This window comes from Balaenoptera musculus, chromosome X (genome assembly GCF_009873245.2).
Source record: "Balaenoptera musculus isolate JJ_BM4_2016_0621 chromosome X, mBalMus1.pri.v3, whole genome shotgun sequence".
Classification (NCBI taxonomy): Eukaryota; Metazoa; Chordata; class Mammalia; order Artiodactyla; family Balaenopteridae; genus Balaenoptera; species Balaenoptera musculus.
In genome coordinates this window covers 69,645,107-69,665,570 of record NC_045806.1, presented here as the reverse complement: position 1 = coordinate 69,665,570, position 20,464 = coordinate 69,645,107, and the positions used below count along the sequence as shown (strand labels likewise).

Genomic DNA, 20,464 nt, shown 5'->3' with positions numbered 1-20,464 from the left:
AATAAAATGAGAACCCTCTGATATGAAACCACTATCAGAATTCACTTACCTTGCACCAGCCAATATAACGAGCAGTTGTAGTGCGAATGGACGCAAAGCCCATTTGTAAATGACCAGGCTGCTCATCAACATATTTAGACTGGAGAGGTGGTGCAGTATATATGGGGAGCTAGAAGGAAAAAAATTCATGTCAAAAATATAAAATAGCTGAACTTCCTTTTCCAGCAGTATGGCAGAATAAGAATCCTCATCAACATTCCTACTGAAAACAACTAAAAATGCTGATAAAATATATTCTAAACCAGCTTTTACCTTGATGTCATTTGCTGTAAAACAGATGGTTCATGGAGTATGGGATCAGGAAACAAAACCCAGAATGAGCTTGTGGTGGGCAATCTTACTGGAGAGCCTATAAAATTGGCATCTCAAGGTGCTGCATCCTCAATTTAAGGTTGAACTAGAAATAAACAGTTCACTCCAAGGAACTGTTAGGAAAACTGATTGTCTCAAAGATTGGGCACTGAGTAGAGAGGAAAGAAATATTTCCTAAGAATTGGCAATCACAAGTGAGAACTCATAATGTGCAGCATAAAACTATCTTGATAATCTAAGAAATCTCAAATTAAGTATACATTTAAGGTGCTCCCAGGCTGGTATCCCCCACAGATGCTTGGCAGAAGCAAATGAACAGCTCCTCTCTGGAGGAAGCTGCCCAGACTTCAAAGATTTACAACAGATAAAGGCCCAAGAAATATGAGACCACAATTTCAAAAAATTAAAAAACACAAAGAAGCAAAATCAGAAAACACAAGGAAGCATCTGGACAAGAGCTAGCAGAAACAACAAAGAGCAGAGTCAGAGCCACAAAAAATGTATATACTAGAACATATGGTATCAAATACATATATTTTTATTTTTAAAGAAATAAAAGGGGAAATTTGAGTTAAGAGCAAGAGACTACAAAAATTACCAAAGCTAATGAAAATAAAGAGAAAGAGAACTTCTAGAACTGGAAATTAAAACAAATAAAGAACTCAATTGATAAGTTTTGATAGATTGGATACAGTTTACAGTTGCTGAGAGATTTTGTGAATTAGTAGACCTAAAGAAATTTTTATGCAAAGAAATGAAAAAAAAATATGAAAGAGATACGTATAATAGAGTGAGAAATATTAATATATGTCTAATCAGAGTTCCAGAGGAAAGGAGAAAGATGGGGCAGAAGTAATATTTGAAGAGAATAGTCAAGATTTTTCCAGAACTTATGAACACTTGACAGGTTCAGAAATCTAACATATCCCAAACAGGATAAATAAAAAGTAATCCACAATTAGACAAGTCATAGTAAAACTCTATAACACCAAGGACAAAGAGGGGATATTAAAAAAAAAAAGCCAGAGAGAAAAGACAGATTACTTTCAAAGGAATAAAAATTAGATAAACTTTGACTTCTCAAAAACAACACTGGAAGGCACAATATAATATCTTCAATGCGCTAAAAAAAGTAACTCAACTGAGAATTATATACTCAATAGACTATCTTTGTTTCAAAAATGAGGGGAGAAGTAAGGACACAGACAGACAAAACCCAAGATAGTGTGTAACCAAATGACCCTCAGTGGGAAATTTTAAAACATGTACTTAAGGCAGAAGAAAAATATTCCCATTGAGAAGGTCTGTGATGGAAGAAGGAATGATTAGCAAAGAAAGTGGTAAATATGTGGGTAAAACTAAAACAATGAATATATAACATAATAATTTTTATGCATGTGTTTAAAAAATAGAACTACATCCCTGAGTATCAATATAGTATAAGTTAGGAAGGGATGTCAGAAATTAAAATGTTCTCGGTTCTTAATATGGTTTGGACAGAGGGTAAATATACTGATGAGACTTGAAATAAATGCAGGTTAAAATTTCTAGGGTGACCAATAAAAGAAAATAAAAAGAAGGCAGAATTAACAAACTCTGTTATAGAAAAAAAAAAAAAGAAAAAATAAAGCAAAGAAAGGAAATAAAAGAACAGAAGAGGTAAGAAAAACAAAAACCACAAAAACTTGGTAGAAATGATTCCAAAGATATCAAAAATTATAATAAATGCAAATGGATAAAATGATCTAGCTGAAAGCCAAAGATGACGAGATTGCATTTACAAAATACAGCCAACATGTTGTTTATGAGACATTGTTAAAACAACTATTTAGAAAGGTTAGGGAAAAAAAAGGAATAAAAAACACATATTGGGCAAATAGCCACCAAAAGAAAGCTACTATAAGCTATATTAATATTAGACAAAACAGACTTTGAGACAAAAATCATTACTAGAGATCAAGTGCCTATATTAAGACAAAAAGTTTAAATAATGAGGGAGAGTACACTCTTAAACTTGTATGCATCTATTAATATATTCTCAAAATACATGAAACAAGGGGAAATAGACAAATTCGCCATCATAGAGGAAGTTTAACTTATTCTCCATGATGGTTGATCAAAAAGCAGATTAAAAATAAAAACTAATAGTAATGAGCAGAAGTGGGCAAACTATAGCCCATGGACTTGTCACCAGTTTATGTAAATCAAGTTTTACTGGGTCACCAGCTATACTCATTCATTAACGTATTGTCTACGGCTGCTTTTGTGCTACAACAGCAGTTGAGATGATGTGACAGAGTTGCATATGTTTAAAATATTTACTATAGGGCTTTTTAAGAAAAAACTCTATTGACTCCTGGTACAGAAAAATATAATCAACAAGCTTGATCTCACGGACATATACAGCACAGTGCATTGAACAACTGCAAAATACATAATATTTTCAAGCACAAATGGAAATGTATAAAAAACTGACTGCACCCTGGTCCATTTCAGGAACTGAAAGTCTTAGGAAATTTCAAAGGACTAATATACAGAATATGTTCTCTTAACACAAAACTCCCACAGCTAAGTCATACTTACTAGTAACAGAATGAATGTTTTCTCCTTTACATCAGAAACATACAAAATGCCACTCTCACCACTTCTATTCAACATTTTACTGGAGGTTCTAGTCAGTGCATTCAGAAAAGAAAAAGAAATAGAAGACACTAAATTGGAAAGGAATAAATAAAACTATGTCTATTCACAGATGACATGACCTTGTATATAGAAAATCCTAAGGAACCCCCATAACCCCTACTACAACAAATAAACAAATTCTGTAAGGTTGCAGGGTAAAAGATCAATATACAAAAATCAATTGTATTTTTATACACTAGCAATAAGTGATCTGAAAATGAAATTAAGAAAGCAATTCCATCTAAAATAGCATCGAAAAATAAAATACTTAGGAATACATTCAACAAAGAAGTGTAAGACTTGTACACTGAAAACTACAAAAATGTTGAAAGAAAGAGAGAAGATGTAAATAAATGGAAAGACATCACAGACATCCCATGTTCTTGGATTAGAAGGCTAAATATTATTAGAATGGCAATATTTCCCAAATTGATCCACGGATTTGAAGGAAGCACTATGAAAATCCTGCTTGCCTTTTATTTCCCCATAAAATGAAAATTTGATGCTAAAATTCATACAGATGTGAAAGGGAAACAGAATAGCCAAAACAATCTCGAAAAAGAAGAACAAAATTGGAGGACACATACTCCTCAATTTCAAAACTTTTTACAAAATAATAGTATGGTATTGTTATAAGGATAGATATATAGATAAATGGAATAGAATTTTGAGTCTAGAAATGAACCCATGCATTTATGGTCAACTGATTTTCAACAAGGTAACAAAGAAAATTCAATGGAGAAAGAACAGTATTTTCAACAAACAGTACATGGACAACTGGATATTCACATACAAAAGAAAGAAGCTGGACCCCTACCTCATGCCACATACAAAATATTAACTCAAAATGGATCTCAGAACTAAATATAAGAGCTAAAATTATACAACTCTTAGAAGAAAACATAAAGGTAAATCTTCATGACTTTGGGTTAAGCGATGATTTCTTATATACAACACCAGAAGCACTAGCAACAAAAGCAAAAAAATAAAAATAAATTGGCTTCATCAAAATTAAAAACTTGTGCTGCAAATGATACCATCAATATAGTAAAAGGACAACCCATGGACAATACTTACAAATCATGTATCTCATAAAGAACTTGTATCTGGAATATATAAAGAACACTTGCAATTCAACAATAAAAAGACGAATTACCCAATTTAAAAAATGACAAAGAATTTGAATAGACATTTCTCCAAAGATGTACAAATTACCAGTAAGCACATGAAAAAATGCTTGATATCATTACTTATTAGGGAAATGCAAATCAAAACTCCAGTGAAGTATCATTTCACACCTACTAGGATTGCTATAATCAGAAAAGAGAGACAATAACAAGGGTTGGTAAAGATGTGGAGAAACTGGAACCTTCATACACTGCTGGTGAGACTGTAAATGGTGTAGTTGTTTTGGAAACAGCCTGGCAGTTCCTCAAAAGGTTAAAGATACAGTTGCCATATGGACCAGAAGTTCCACTCCTAGGTTTATACCCAAGAGAAATGAAAACATATGTTGACACAAAACTTACACAACAAAGTTCATAGAAGTATCAGCCATAATAGCCCCAAAGTGGAAATAACCTTAATGTCCATCAGTTGATACATGGATAAACACCTACTGTATTTACAGAATGAACTATTATTCAGCAATAAAAGGAAATGACATACAAATACATTCTAAAACATGGATGAAACTTGAAAACATTTTGGTAATTGAAAGAAGTCAGTCACAAAAGGCCACATATTATATGATTCTACTTATATGCAATGTCTAGCATAGTCATATCCACAGAGAAAGAAAGCAGATTAGTGGTTATCAGGGGCTTAGGAGAGACTGAAATCTAAGTGATGACAATGGGTATAGGCTTTCTTTCTTTCTTTCTTTCTTTTTCTCTTGGAGGGGCTTTCTTTTTGTAGTGATGAATTTTTTCTAAAATTAGCAGTAATGGGCTTTCCAAGATGGCAGAAGAGTAGGAGGACGTGAAGTTCATCTCTACCCACAAACACATCAAGAATACATCTACAAATGGAACAGTTCTCACAGAGCACCTGCTGAACACTAGCAGAGGACCTCGGACACATAAAAGGAGAAGAAAGATCCCATGTAACCAGGTAGGATGAAAGAAAGAAGAAAGGAAAAGGAAGAGGAGAGGAAGCAGGTTGTGACCTGCACCCTTGGTGGGGAGCTGAAGATGAGGAGAGGTTCTCGTGTCTGTGGAAGCCCCCTCACGAGCGAGGAGATCAGCTGGGACAGAAGGGGAGCTTCAGGAGCTTGGAAGGGAGCCCAGCAACTGGTTGGTGGCAGGCAAGACAGTGAGACCTACACAGAGGGTCCGTGCCAGAGCACTGCACTCCCCAGCCTGAGACAGATGTCTGCTGGTGCACATAGGGGCTGCGTGCTGGAACATGGGATTTGGAGAGCAGACCAGGGGAGGGGGCTGCGGCTGGCTGTGAGGAGACAGCCTGAGGGGACAGGAGTGAGGAGCTCCACAATCAGGAATGCTCATGGAGGAAGCCAGGACCACCACAGAAGCAATGTGCCCGTGTTGAGTGATGCGCAGTGGGTGGGGCCCCCATTGCAGCCTTTCTCCTCAAGTGCCAGCCCATGCCTCCATGAGCACTTGGGAGGGCTCCCGCCGGAGCTGGCACATGTGGCCCTGCAATCGTCTTCCCTGCCCCCCCACCTCCCTGCCTGGGCAACCTGCTCGCCCCGGTCACTGCCTGACGGGCTAGCGCGTTCCAATTGCTACCCCAGCGTCCTGCCACCAGGGTGGCCTGCTCACCCCAATTGCTGCCTTGGCTCCTTCCTGCCTGATGGGCTCGTGTACTCTAGCAACCTCTGGAGCAGACTCCAGTGGGAGGAACACATGCAGAGGTGGGGCTGAAACCATAGCTGAGCCCCAGGGGTCGTGGGACTAAGGAAGAAGAGCTGAAATCTCTCCTCACGCTGTGTGAACCACGGAGTTACACCTCCACTGACAGCTTCCTAAATTCAGTGCCTGCGAAACATCCAAAAGGACAAGTGCTCCTGTAGCTGGGACAGGTCTGGCTTTAGCAGCTGTGGGCTTTGTGGGCACGTACACATGGGGATTGGGCCAGGTCAGAGTCTGAGCTGCCTCCACAGCTCCCACAGCAGGTCCAGGTGCACGACTACTGCAGTCCTGGGACCTGACCTCAGTGGATCTGTGCAAGCGACCAGGTGAAAACAATGCTTGAGAGTCACTACGGCCAAGTGCTCGCACACCCACAGTTAAGGTGGGACCAAGAGCAGTGCCAACAACAGTGTACTTTGTGAGCCCACACAATGGACGAAAGGGGACACAACAGAGCACATTCACAGGCGAACAGCTCCAGAGAAGGAATACACATTGGCTTCTCTCCCAGTGGGAGTGCTCCAATCCCACCCACTTCGCACCGCAGATGAGAAACATAGCTAAGATCTGGAGACATCTACTCCAACAATTAGGGAGCAGACCCTGCCCCTGACAGGGCAGTGACAACCACAGAACAAAGGGGAGGCCCTCTCAATATCCAGGGCAGGCTCTGGTCACCATACCACCAGTCAAATCACGTATCAAGGGGATAGGAGCACAAGCCTCAGGACCAAGCTCACCCACTAGGGGGCAGACACCAGAAGCAACAGGAACTACAATCCTGCAGCCTGCAGAAAGGAGACCACAAACACAGTAATTTTGACAAAATGAGACGACAAATATGTTGCAGATAAAGGAGCAAGATAAAAACCTACAGGAACAACTAAATGGAGAGGTGATAGGCAATCTATCTAAAAAAGAATTCAGAGTAATGATACTAAATATGATCCAAGATCTCAGAAAAAGAATGAAGGCACAGATTAAGAAGATACAAAAATGTTTAAGAAAGACCTAGAAGAACTAAAGAACAAACAAACAGAAATGAAAAATACAATTACTGAAATGAAAAATACACTAGAAGGAATCAATAGCAGAATAACTGAGGCAAAAGAAGGGAAAGGGCGCTGGAAGGCAGAATGGTGGAAATCACTGCCGCAGAACACAATAAAGAAAAAAGAACAAAAAGAAATGAGGACAGTCTCAGAGACTTCTGGGACAACATTAAATGCACCAACGTTCGAATTATAGGGGCCCCAGAAGAAGAAGAAGAAAAAGGGCCAGAGAAAATATTTGAAGAGATTCTAGTCAAAAACTTCCCTAACATGGGAAAGGAAATACTCACCCAAGTCCAGGAAGCACAGAGTCCCATACCGGATAAACCCAAGGAGTACCATAAAGAGGCACATATTATTCAAACTAACAAAAATTAAATACAAAGAAAAAATATTAAAAGCAGCAAGGAAAAAGCAAAAAAATAACACACAAGGGAATCCCCAGAAGGTTATCAGCTGATTTTTCAGCAGAAGCTCTGTAGGCCAGAAGAGAGGGGCAGGATATATTTCAAGTGATGAAAGGGAAAAACCTACAACCAAGAATACTCTACCCAGCAAGGCTCTTGGTCAGATTTGAAGGAGAAATCAAAAGCTTTACAGACAAGCAAAAGCTAAGAGAGTTCAGCACCACCAAACCAGCTATACAACAAATGCAAAAGGAACTTCTCTAGGCAGAGTAAAAAAAAAAGAGGCCACAACTAGAAACAGGGAAATTACAAACGGGAAAGCTCACTGGTAAAGGCAAACATACAGTAAAAGCAGGAAATGATCTGTACACAAATATGATATCAAAATGAGCAACTGTGAGAAGAGAATACAAATGCAGGAAATGGGAATTGTATTTGAAATTAAGAGACCACCAACTTAAAACAACCTTCTCTATATAGGCTGCTTTATCAAAACCTCATGGGAAATGTAAATCAAAAATCTACAATAGATATACACACAAAAAAGATAAGTAACCCAAACACAACACTAAAGATGGTCATCAAACCACAAGAGAAGAGAACAAAAGAGGAAGGGAAGAAAAAAGACCAAAAAAACAAACCCAAAACAATTTAAAAAATGGCAGTAGGAACATACATATCGATAATTACCTTAAATGTAAATGGATTAAAAGCTTCAACCAAAGGACACAGATTGGCTGAATGGATACACAAACAAGACCTGTATATAGGCTGTCTACAAGACACCCACTTCAAACCTAGGGACACATACAGACTAAAAGTGAGGGGATGGAAAAAGATATTCCATGCAAATGGAAATCAAAAGAAAGCTAGGGTAGCAATACTCATATCAGACAATACAGACTTTAAAATAAAGACTATTACAAGGGACAAGGAAGGACACTACATAATGATCAAGGGATCAATCCAAGAAGAAGATATAACAATTGTAAATATATATGCACCCAACATAGGAGCACCTCAATACATAGGGCAAAGGCTAACAGCCATAAAAGGGGAAATCGACAGTAAAACAATAATAGTGGGGGACTTTAGCACCCCACTTACATGAATGGACAGATCATCCAGACAGAAAATAAATAAGGAAACACAAGCCTTAAATGACACATTAGACCAGATAGACTTAACTGATATTTATAAGACATTCCATCCAAAAGCAGCAGAATACACTCTCTTCCCAAGTGCACAGGAACGTTCTCCAGGATAGATCACATCATGGGTCACAAATTGAGCCTTGGTAAATTTAAGAAAACTGAAATCATATCAAGCATCTTTTCTGACCACAACGCTATGAGATTAGAAATCAATTGCAGGAAAAAGTGTAAAAAACACAAACACGTGGAGGCTAAACAATATGTTACTAAATAACCAATGGATGACTGAAGAAATCAAAGAGGAAATAAAAAAAAATACCTAGAAAAAGATGACAATGAAAACATGACGACCCAAAACCTATGGGATGCAGCAAAAGCAGTTCTAAGAGGGAAGTTTATAGCAATACAATCTTATCTCAAGAAACAAGATAAACAAAAATCTCAAATAAACAATCTGTCCTTACACCTAAAGCAACTAAAGAAAGGAGAAGAAACAAAACCTGAAGTTAGTAGAAGGAAAGAAATCATAAAGATCAGAGGAGAAATAAATGAAATAGAGATGAAGAAAACAAAGATCAATGAAACTAAAGGCTTGTTCTTTGAAGAGATAAACAAAATTGATAAACCTTTAGCCAGACTAATCAAGAAAAAAAGAGAGAGGACTCAAATCAATAAAATTAGAAATGAAAAAGGAGAAGTTACAACTGACAGCACAGAAATACAAAGGACCATGAGACTACTACAAGCAACTATATGCCAATAAAATGGACAACCTAGAAGAAATGGACAAATTCTTAGAAAGGTACAACCTTCCAAGACTGAACAAGGAAGAAACAGAAAATATGAAAAGACCAATCACAAGTACTGCAATTGAAACTGTGATTAAGTATCTTCCAACAAACAAAAGTCCAGGACCTGATAGCTTCACAGGTGAATTCTATCAAACATCTAGAGAAGACTTAACACCTACTCCTCTGAAACTCTTCCAAAAAATTAGAGGAAGGAACATCCAAGCTCCTTCTACAAGGCCACCACCACCCTGAAACCAAAACCAAAAACAGTATCACAAAAAAAGAAAATTACAGGCCAATATCACTGATGAACATAGATGCAAAAATCCTCAAGAAAATACTACCAAACCGAATCCAACCACACATTAAAAAGATTATACACCATGATCAAGTCGGATTTATCCCAGGGATGCAAGGATTCTTCAACACACACAAATCAATCAACGTGATGCACCCTATTAACAAATTGAAGAAAAAACATATGATCAACTCAATAGATGCAGAAAAAGCTTTTGACAAAATTTAACACCCATTTATGATAAAAACTCTCCAGAAAGTGGGCATAGAGGGAACCTACCTCAATATAATAAAGGCCATACATGACAAACTCACAGCAAACATCATTCTCAATGGTGAAAAACTGAAAGCATTTCCTCTAAGATCAGGAACAAGACAGGATGTCCACTCTCGCTTTCATTCAACATAGTTTTGGAAGACCTAGCCATGGCAATCAGAGAAGAAAAAGAAACAAAAAGAATCTGAATTGGAAAAGAAGAAGTAAAACTATCTCTGGAGATGATAGGATTTTATACATAGAAAACCCTAAAGATGCTACCAGAAAACTACTAGAGTTCATCAATGAATGTGGTAAAGTTTCAGGATACAAAATTAATATACAGAAATCTCTTGCATTCCTACACACTAACAATGAAAGTTCAGAAAGAGAAATTAAAGAAACAATCCCATTTATCATTGCATCAGAAAAAATAAAATACCTAGGAATAAACCTACCTAAGGAGGCAAAAGACCTGTACTTAGAAAACTATAAGATACTGATGAAAGAAATAAAAGATGACACAAACTGATGGAGAGATAGACCATGTTCCTGGAATGGAGGAATGAATATTGGGAAATGACTATACTACCCAAAGCAATCTACAGATTCAATGCAATCCTTATCAAATTACCAAGGGCATTTTTCACAGAACTAGAACAAAAAATTTTGCAATTTGTATGGAAACACAAAACACCCCGAATAGCAAAAGCAATCTTGAGAAAGAAAAATGGAGCTGGAGGAATCAGGCTCCCTGACTTCAGACTATACTACAAAGCTACAGTAATCAAGACAATATGGTACTGGCACAAAAACAGAAGTATAGATCAGTGGAACAGGATAGAAAGCTGCAAGATAAACCCACGCACCTATCGTCACCTAATCTATGATAAAGGAGGCAAGAATACACAATGGAGGAAAGACAGTCTCTTCAATAAGTGGTGCTGGGAAGACTGGACAGCTACATGTAAACAAATGAAATTAGAACACTCCCTAACACCATACACAAAAATAAACTCAAAATGTATTAAAGACCTAAATGTAAGGCTAGATACTATAAAACTCTTAGACAAAAATATAGGCAGAACACTCTGACATAAATCACAGCAGTATCATTTTGGTTCCACCTCCTAGAGTAATGAAAATAAAAACAAAAGTAAACAAATGGGACCTAATTAAACTTAAAAGCTTTTGCATAGCAAAGGAAACCATAAACAAAACAAAAAGACAACCCTCAGAATGGGAGAAAATATTTGCAAACGAAGCAACCAACAAGGGATTAATCTCCAAAATATACAAACAGTTCATGGAGCTCAATATCAAAAAGACAAACACCCTAATCAAAAAATGGGTGGAAGATATAAATCGGTATTTTTCCAAAGAAGACATACATATGGAAAAGCACATGAAAAGATGCTCAACATCACTAATTATTAGAGAAATGGAAATCAAAACTACAATGAGGTATCACCTCACAGTGGTTATAATGGCCATCATCATGAAACCTACAAATAATAAATGCTGGAGAGGGTGTGGAGCAAAGGGAACCATCCTACACTATTGGTGGGAATGCAAATTGGTATAGCCACTCTGGAGAACAGTAGGGAGATTCTTTAAAAAACTAAAATAGAGGTACCATATGATCCAGCGACCTCACTCCTGGGTGTATATCTGAAGAAAAACGTAATTCAAAATGATACCTGCACCCCAATGTTCATTGCAGCACTATTTACAATAGCCAGGACATGGAAGCAACCTAAATGTCCATCAACAGAGGAATGGATAAAGAAGATTTGGTGCATATATACAATGGAATATTAGTCAGCCATTAAAAAGAATGAAATAATGCTATTTGCAACAACATGGATGGACCTGGAGATTGTCATACTGAGTGAAGTAAGTCAGACAAAGAAAGACAAGTATCATATGATATCACTTATATGTGGAATCTAGAAAAAGGTATAAATGAACTTATCTACAAAACAGAAATAGAGTTACAGATGTAGAAAACAATTTTATGGTTACCAGCGGGCAAGGGGTGGGGGAGGGATAAATTGGGAGATTGGGATTGACATATACACACTACTATATATAAAATAGGTAACCAATAAGGACCTACTGTACAGCACAGAGAACTCTACTCAATAGTCTGTAATGGCCTATATGGGAAAAGAATCTAAAAAAGAGTGGATGTATGTATCTGTATAACTGATTCACTTCGCTGTACACTTGAAAGTAACACAACATGGTAAATCAACCATACTCCAATAAAATTAAAAAAAAATAAAATTAGCAGTAATGATCACACAACTCTAAATATACTAAAACCCAACTAATTGTAAGAAAAGAAAAACAACTAAAACATGAATAAATGCTTGTGACTTTTCATCAGGCAAAAATGTCTTAGACATGACAGCAAAATAATAATCCATAAATTCAAAAATGGATAAATTGGAATTTATAAAATTAAAATTTTCTGTTCCTCAAAAGACACTTTTTTTTTTTTTAAAGAAATTCACGTTCTTTTATTTATTTATTTATGACTGTGTTGAGTCTTCGTTTCTGTGTGAGGGCTTTCTCTAGTTGCGGCAAGTGGGGACCACTCTTCATCGCGGTGCGCGGGCCTCTCACCATCGCGGCCTCTCTTGTTGCGGAGCACAGGCTCCAGACGTGCAGGCTCAGTAATTGTGGCTCACGGGCCCAGTTGCTCCGTGGCATGTGGGATCTTCCCAGACCAGGGCTCGAACCCGTGTCCCCTGCATTGGCAGGCAGATTCTCAACCACTGCGCCACCAGGGAAGCCCAAAAGACACTTTTAAAAGGAGGTAATGTGTGCAGAACAATGATTCCCCACCCAAAGACATTTATGTCTTAATCTATGGAAGCCATGAATATGTTATGTTACAATGGCAAAGTGGAGTTAAGGTTGCATATGTAATTAACATTAATCAGGTGACCTTAAGATAGGAAGATTTTCCTGGATTATCTGGGTGGGTTCAAAGTAATCATAAGATATTAAAAGTAGAAGAGGGAGGTGGAATGGTAATGCCAGGAGAAGATGTGACTATAGAAGCATGGTCAGAGTGATGTGACATGAGAATGACTTACACTACTTTTCCTGGCTTTGAAAATGGAGGAATTGGGCCACAAACCAAGGAAAGTGGGCCAGTCTCTACAAGCTGATAAAATGAAGGAAATGTATTTTCTCAACAGCCTTCAGAAAGAAATGCAACCCTGCCAACATCTTGACTTTAGCCCAGTGTACCTGTGTTAGAATTCTAACTTAACAGAAACTATAATAAAATTTTGCTGTTTAAAATCACTAATTTCATGGTAGTTTGTTACAGAAGCAATGAAAAAGTAATACAGAAGGAAGAGATAAGCCACAGTTTGGGAGAAAATATTTGCAAAACACATGCCTGATATAGGGCTGAAAATCCAGAATATATAAAAAACTTTCAAAGCTCAATAATAACAAAACAAACAACCTAATAAAAATGGGCCGAACATTTTAACTGACTCTTCACCAAAGAAGAATGGCAAATAAACACACGAAAAGATGCTCAACATAATTAGTCATTAGAAAAATACAAGTTAAATGTACAATGTTATACCTATACATAACCACTAGAATGACTAATATATAAAATGATGTTCAACTTCATTAATAACATGGAAATGCAAATGAAAACCACAATGAGATAGCATTTCAACTCCAACTGTTTGGCAAATTAAAGTCTGTCAATATCAAGTGTTGGCAAGAATGTGGAGCAACCTCAACATCTATATACTGCTTGTGGGAATGTAAATTGGTAGACATACTTTGAAAAACAATTTGGCATACTATAGCAAATTTGAAAATCATACATATTGTATGACTCAGTGGTTCCACTCCTAGGTATATTTAGAGAAACGATTGTAATTGTGTACCTAGAGATATGTACAATAATGTTCACAGCAACATTTTAATTGCAAAAATCTGGAAACACCTCAAATGTCTGTCAGCAGTAGAATGGATAATTAAACTGGGATCTATCCACAAGATGAAATACTATAAATTAGGGGAAAATATATAAATTACAGCTACATGGAAAAATCTCGATGGATTTCAGGAATTTGAGCATAAAAAAATATTTGTAGAGCAAAAAAGGTAAAATGTAGAAAATTATGCAGGTATATTTCTATCAATATATAGCTCAAAAATTTACAAAACCAAAAACATTGTTTAGTAATACAGACATATAAGGTGAAGTTAAAAAATTAAGAAAGGGAACAATAATCAAAATTCAGGGTAGGGTAGTGGTTATCTCTGAATGGATAGGGAATGGGATGAGAACCAGGGGATTTTATTTTGTTTTTCCTTTAAACTGGGTGGTAGGTAGGTATATGGTTGTTCATCATGTTATTATTTTTATACCTTTCATAAACTGGTTAAACAGTCTCTTGGTTCTAATCCATATTTAATAAAAACAAATATAAAACATAAAAGAATTATGAAAAATTTAATGAGGTAAAGACTTATTTCCTTCAAAAATACTTATTTTTTACTTTATGTTCAGGGTATAGCACCTTTCTATAAGGTTTGGTAAAGACATATTTGGGGAGAATCAAGTTTACAAATCAACAGCAAGGGAACTAGATTATTAATAGCTTCAGATTTGATCTTCTACCAGCAACAAATATGAAACAGTGTAGGTTTGGTAAAACTTTAACAGTAATGGGTCACAAAAGTCTTGTTTTTACCATTAGATAGATGACCCTTTGCTACCTGTACCAGGATTAAAGTGCTTATCTTTCCAGACTAATACTTGATTTTTAAATTCACCACATTGGCAACTATGTGTAGTTAGGAAGGTCAGAGGTGCAATTTTATATTAAAGGTGCACTACATGCATAAAAAGCAGGCACACAGTAAGTAAGGAAGTTCCCCAACTCCTCAAGGAAGAATGCATGTGGATGCATGGGTGTTAAAGTAGATAACAGTTGTCCATTATGTCCCCATCCTCTCTATTCTTCATGCTCCTCAATTCCAAACTTTATGAGTCATTAAGTGTTCTTGTTCTCTCTTCTATCCTAGTCAAAACCTACTGATTCTTCATTTATACCCTAGTATAAATTAGATTAACAGTTTAAAGAACAGGTTTGTTATTTGTGGTCTACTGTAAGCAAAATTTTGTATATGTACTTTTCTAGGAAGAGCATCCAAAGTTTTCGTCAGATTCTCAAAGGGGTCAAAATGGTTAAGAACCAGTGCTTTAAAGTATTTTCCTTCTTAGATATGGGCATTCAAGCACACTTGAAAGGTTTATGATAAAAGTATTTATTGAAATGGTAAACAAAATTGACAAACTCTTAGCTAGACTAATAAAAAAAAGAGTAGATTCAAATAAATAAAATTAGAAAGGAAAGATAAGACATTACAGTGGATGCCTCAGAAACAAAAAGGATAATAAAGGATTATTATGAATAAGTATATGACAACAATTGGATAACTTAGAAGAAATTGATAAATTCCTAGAAACTAACAACTTACCAAGACTGAATCACGAAGAAATAGAAAGCCTGAACAGACCAATAACCAATAAGGAGATTGAATCAGTAATCAAAAACCCCTCAACAAAGAAGAACCCAAGGTCAGATAGCTTCATGGGTGAATTAGACATTCAAAGAATACCAATTCTTCTTAAACTCTCCCAAAAAATAGAAGAGGGAACACTTCCAAATTCATTTGATGGTATCACTCTGATATTAAAGCCAGACAAAGGCACTACAGGAAAAGAAAACTACAAGCCAATATCCCTAATGAACACAGATGCAAAAATCCTCAATAAAGTAATAATAGCAAACTAAATTCAACAGCATATTAACAGGATTATACAACAGGAACAAGTGGACTGTATCCCTCAGATGCAAGGATGATTCACCATATGTGTATCAATGTGACACACCATATTAACAGAATAAAAGATGAAAACCACATTTGTGATCACCTCAATAGATACAGAAAAAGCATTTTACAAAATTCAAAATCCATTCATGAGAAAAAGCTCTCGGTATAGAAGGAACTTAACTCAATAAACATCATATATGAAAAGCCCACAGCTAACATCATAATCAGTTGGGAAAAACTGAAAACTTATTCTCTAAATCCAGTACAAGTCAAGGATGTCCACATCTGAAACTTCCGTTTAACATAGTATTGGAAGTCCTAGCCAGAGCAACTAGACAAGAAAAAGAAATATAAGGAATTCAAATCAGAAAGGAAGAAGTTAAATATCTGCAGAAGACACAATCATATATGTAGAAAACTCTAACAACAACCACAAACTATTAGAATTAATAAACAAATTCAGTAAAGCTGCAGGATATAAAATCAACATACAAAAAATCAGTTGTGTTTCTATACACTAACAATGAACTATCCGAAAAAAATTAAGAAAACAATTCCATTTCCAATAGCAATAAAAAGAATGAAACAGTTGAGAATAAACTCAACCAGAGGTGAAAGACTTGTGCACTGAAAATTATAAAAAACTAATGAAGGAAATTAAAGACACAAAAATGTAAAGACACCCCATGTTCATGGATTGGAAGAATTAATATTGTTAAAATGTCCATTCTACCCAAAGTGATCTACACATTAAATGCAATTCCTATTAAAATCCCAATAGCATTCTTTACAGAAACAGTAGAAAAATCCTAAATTTTATATGGAAACAAAAAAGACCCTGAATAGCCAAAGCAAGTCTTGAGCAAGAACAAAGCTGGAGGTATCACACATCCTGATTTCAAAATATATTACAAAGTTACAGTAATCCAAACAGTATTGTATTGGCATAAAAACACACATAGACCAATGTAACAGAACAGATTACAGAGAAATAAACCCATGCATTTATGGCCAACTGATCTTTGACAAGGGTGCCAAGAACACAGTAGGGAAAGGATAGTCATTTCAATAAATGGTGCTGGGAGAACTGGGTATCTAGATGCAGAAGAATGAAATTGGATCTTAATTTCGCATCTCACACCATATAAAATATCAACTCAATATAGATTAAAGACTTAAATGTAAAAACTGAAATGTAAAACTACTAAAAGAAAGCACAGTGTAAAAACTTCTTGACATTGGTCTTAGCAATGACCCCAAAAGCACAGACAACAAAAGCAAAAATAAACAAGGGGGACAACATCATAAAAAGCTTCTGTACAGCAAAGGAAACAATTAACAGAGGCAACCTATAGAATGGTAGAAAATATTTGCAAACCATTTATCTGATAAGGGTTAACATCCAAAACATATAAGGAACTCATACAACTCAACAGCAAAAAAATAACTGACTAAAAAATGGGCAAAGAACAGTAATAGACATTTCTCAAAAGAAGACATAAAAATGGCCAACAGGTATATGAGAAGGTGCTCAGCATCACTAATCATCAGGGAAGTGCAAATCAAAACCACAATGATATATCACCTCACAACTGTTGGATGGCAAAAAGTCAAGAGATTCGTGTTGGCAAGGATGTGGAGAAAAGAGAACCCTTAAACACTGTTGGTAGGAATGTAAATTGGTATAGCTATTATGGAAAACAGTATGGAGGTTCCTCAAAAACTCAAAAATAGAACTACCATATGATCCAGTAATCCCACTTCTGGGAATATATCCAAAGAAAATGAAATCTGGATCCTGAAGAGATACTTGCACCTCCCATGTTCATTGCAGCATTATTCAAATAGCCAAGATATGGAAACAACCTAAATGTCCATCAACAGATGAATGGATAAAGAAAATATGGTGTGTGTATGTATGTGTGTATATGTGTGTGTGCGTGTTAATACTGAATACTGCAAATTTCATGGTTTAAAAATGTATATACATATATGTGTGCATGTGTGTGTATACACACACATGCATACACATACATACAATGGAATAAAAAGGATATCCTCCCATTTTTGACAACATGGCTGAACCTGGAGGACATTATACTAAGTGAAATAAGGCAGACTCAGAAGAGAAATACTGTATGATCTCACTTATATGTATAATCTAAAATAGACTCAAAAGCAGAGAGAAGAATACTGGTTACCGGTGTGGGGTAAGGTAGAGGGGAAAATGGGGAGGTGTTTGCCAAAGACTACAAAGTTTCAGTTATGCAAGAAGAGTAAGTTCCAGAGATCTAATGTATATCATGGTGACTATGGTTAATAATGTTGTATTGTATACTTAAAATTTGCTAAGAGGGTGGATCTTAAGTGTTCTCACCACATACACACACATACACAAAAAAATGGTAACTATATGAGGTGACAGATATGTTAATTAGCTTGATTGTGGTGATCATTTCACAATGTATACGTATGTCAAAACATCAAGCTGTACACTTTAAATGAATATTCTCATCCTGGATTGGAGGCCCTGGGCTTAAATGCCATTTATTGTATTGTATAAATACAACTTGTTTGTATTCAATTAGAAATTAAGATTAGATTTAGTAAACTATAAAACAACATTTAAATTAAATTGAACGAAAGTAACTAGAACTCTCAAATCAATATTTCTTCTCTGTTATTTTTTGCTGAAAACAAGCAAATGACAAGAAAATAAGTCAAACTCACATTATAGAAATACTTTAAAAAGAAACATCCGGTAATGTCTATGGCTGACTGTATACACACAGCCCAACCTCCAGTCATTTTAGTCTGAATACTGCAAATTTTATGGTTTAAGAAAAGGGTCACCCCACAGCTCTGCAGAGTTCTCAAATAAAGAGAGATTTAATTACATTCGCGACATCATAATTAATAAGGCAGGAGTATATTGGTACAGTTGAAAAAGATGTTTAACAAGAGAGTTAAACTGAAAAAGGACCTTCTCATTAGCCACAAGTTTACCAGAAGAGTCAATTAACCAGAACACCTCATTCATAAAGCATTTTGGCTTAGTACAGACTTATTGTAAATAGATGTAAACAAAGGCATAACTCAGTTTACACAATAAAAGTACCTGGGAATAGTTCATGCAAATCACATTTTCATTCCTTCAGCAGTTCTAAGTTTCTCAAGGACTGAATCCTGATTATGTGAATAGTCCCTAGCACTCAGCTGGCAAGTTTATTTAATAAGTAATTCAATTGAATTCTATTTAAAATGTACTGGGGAATACAATAAATACCAAGAAATCCTGTTTATTCCATAATATAGTAAAGAGCAAACATTTATTTTAAAATTCAGAAATATGTAAATTCAGCTATTAGGGACAAATGCTAGTTACTTATTAGCCAATCTAGATTTTGAGCTTTCCAAAGATAGGAGTGTCAAGGTAGGCTTAAAAACATCATCTCTCTAAGACTAATAAAAAGGAGAAAAAATACTGAGAGTCAGCAAGTATATAAGAGAGTGAAGCTATTCTAGACTGCTAATGAAAATTAATAAAACTTTACCCAGTGCTTCGTATATGCCTCAAACATATATAAGAAAAGTTCAGGAAATATTTTTTTGTTTAATAAATGAATAAATACCACCTTTATGTATGTCAGTTTGGCAATACATTGATATTTTTCATGCCTTCTGACTTACAATTCCATTTCTAGAAATTTATTCTAAGGAAACAGTTATAGATGTACATAAAGATTTACGTACAAGGTGTTTCGACAAAGCATTGATTACATTAGCAAAATAATTGGAAATATGTTAAATTTCCAAAAATTTATGAAAATTGTACATTTGAAAATGGTATATTCATACACAGAATATTTATGCCACTGTTAAGAATTCTGTCCAATGCCATCCAACTAGTCAGTGGTGGGGTCAGGATTCAGTTTCAGGCCTGTTTGACTCGAGTATATATTTCTAAGCATGTAGGTAAATTCAAGAATAACTTGAGGCTAGAAAAGATGAAAAGTACAACGGTGAATAGAATCAGTTACTACAATGAGATACCAATAGGCTGGCATGATAGATTAGATCAACAAGATAAAAGTTAAAAAGACATAAATGTACCTGTAACTAAGTCCAAAAAGTCTATATGCCTAAGTACAGACTGAGAAAAGACACAGCTTACCAGTGGCCCATGTAAAAAAGTTTAATGAATTTTAGAGAACTGCACAATCACTATATCACGGTCAAAGGCTGATTACAAGCAAGGTTGATTGTGATGACTCAGAACAAAAATAAATATAAAAACAAATGTGATCTTTGGCAGCTTTAACAGAAATATATTATCTAGAACAAGAGAAGTCAGAGTCTGACTCTATCCTGCAGTAGTCAAAATACTTACACCCGAAGAAAACACTAACCATCCTGAACATGTTTGGCAGAGAATGATCATGAAAGTGAAGGAACTCAAAGCTATGACATATGAGGAATGGTTAAACTACTAATACACTTATCCAGGAAGCAAAACTACTTAAAGTGTAACTGACATCTGAAGAGTTGTTTTGTGGAAGAGAGATGAGAATTGTTCTGTATGGCACCAATGCAAGAGATACAGGGCCAATGGGTAGAACTTATAATTATGAGACAGGTTTGTGTTTGACATAAGAAAGGACCTTAAGTTGAATGAGAGCTGCCAGAATATG

General features: G+C 35.8%; 1 protein-coding gene across 3 annotated transcripts in view; it reads right to left on the bottom strand.

Annotated features, from left to right (window-relative positions):
* Positions 1–20,464, bottom strand: part of APOOL (apolipoprotein O like) — a 92,722-nt gene that overhangs the window by 35,917 nt on the left and 36,341 nt on the right. For all 3 annotated transcript variants that reach the window (XM_036841138.1, XM_036841140.1, XM_036841139.1), the window contains one exon: positions 50–169. In XM_036841138.1, the coding sequence (XP_036697033.1) occupies positions 50–169 (120 nt within the window). The remainder of the gene's footprint in view (positions 1–49; positions 170–20,464) is intronic.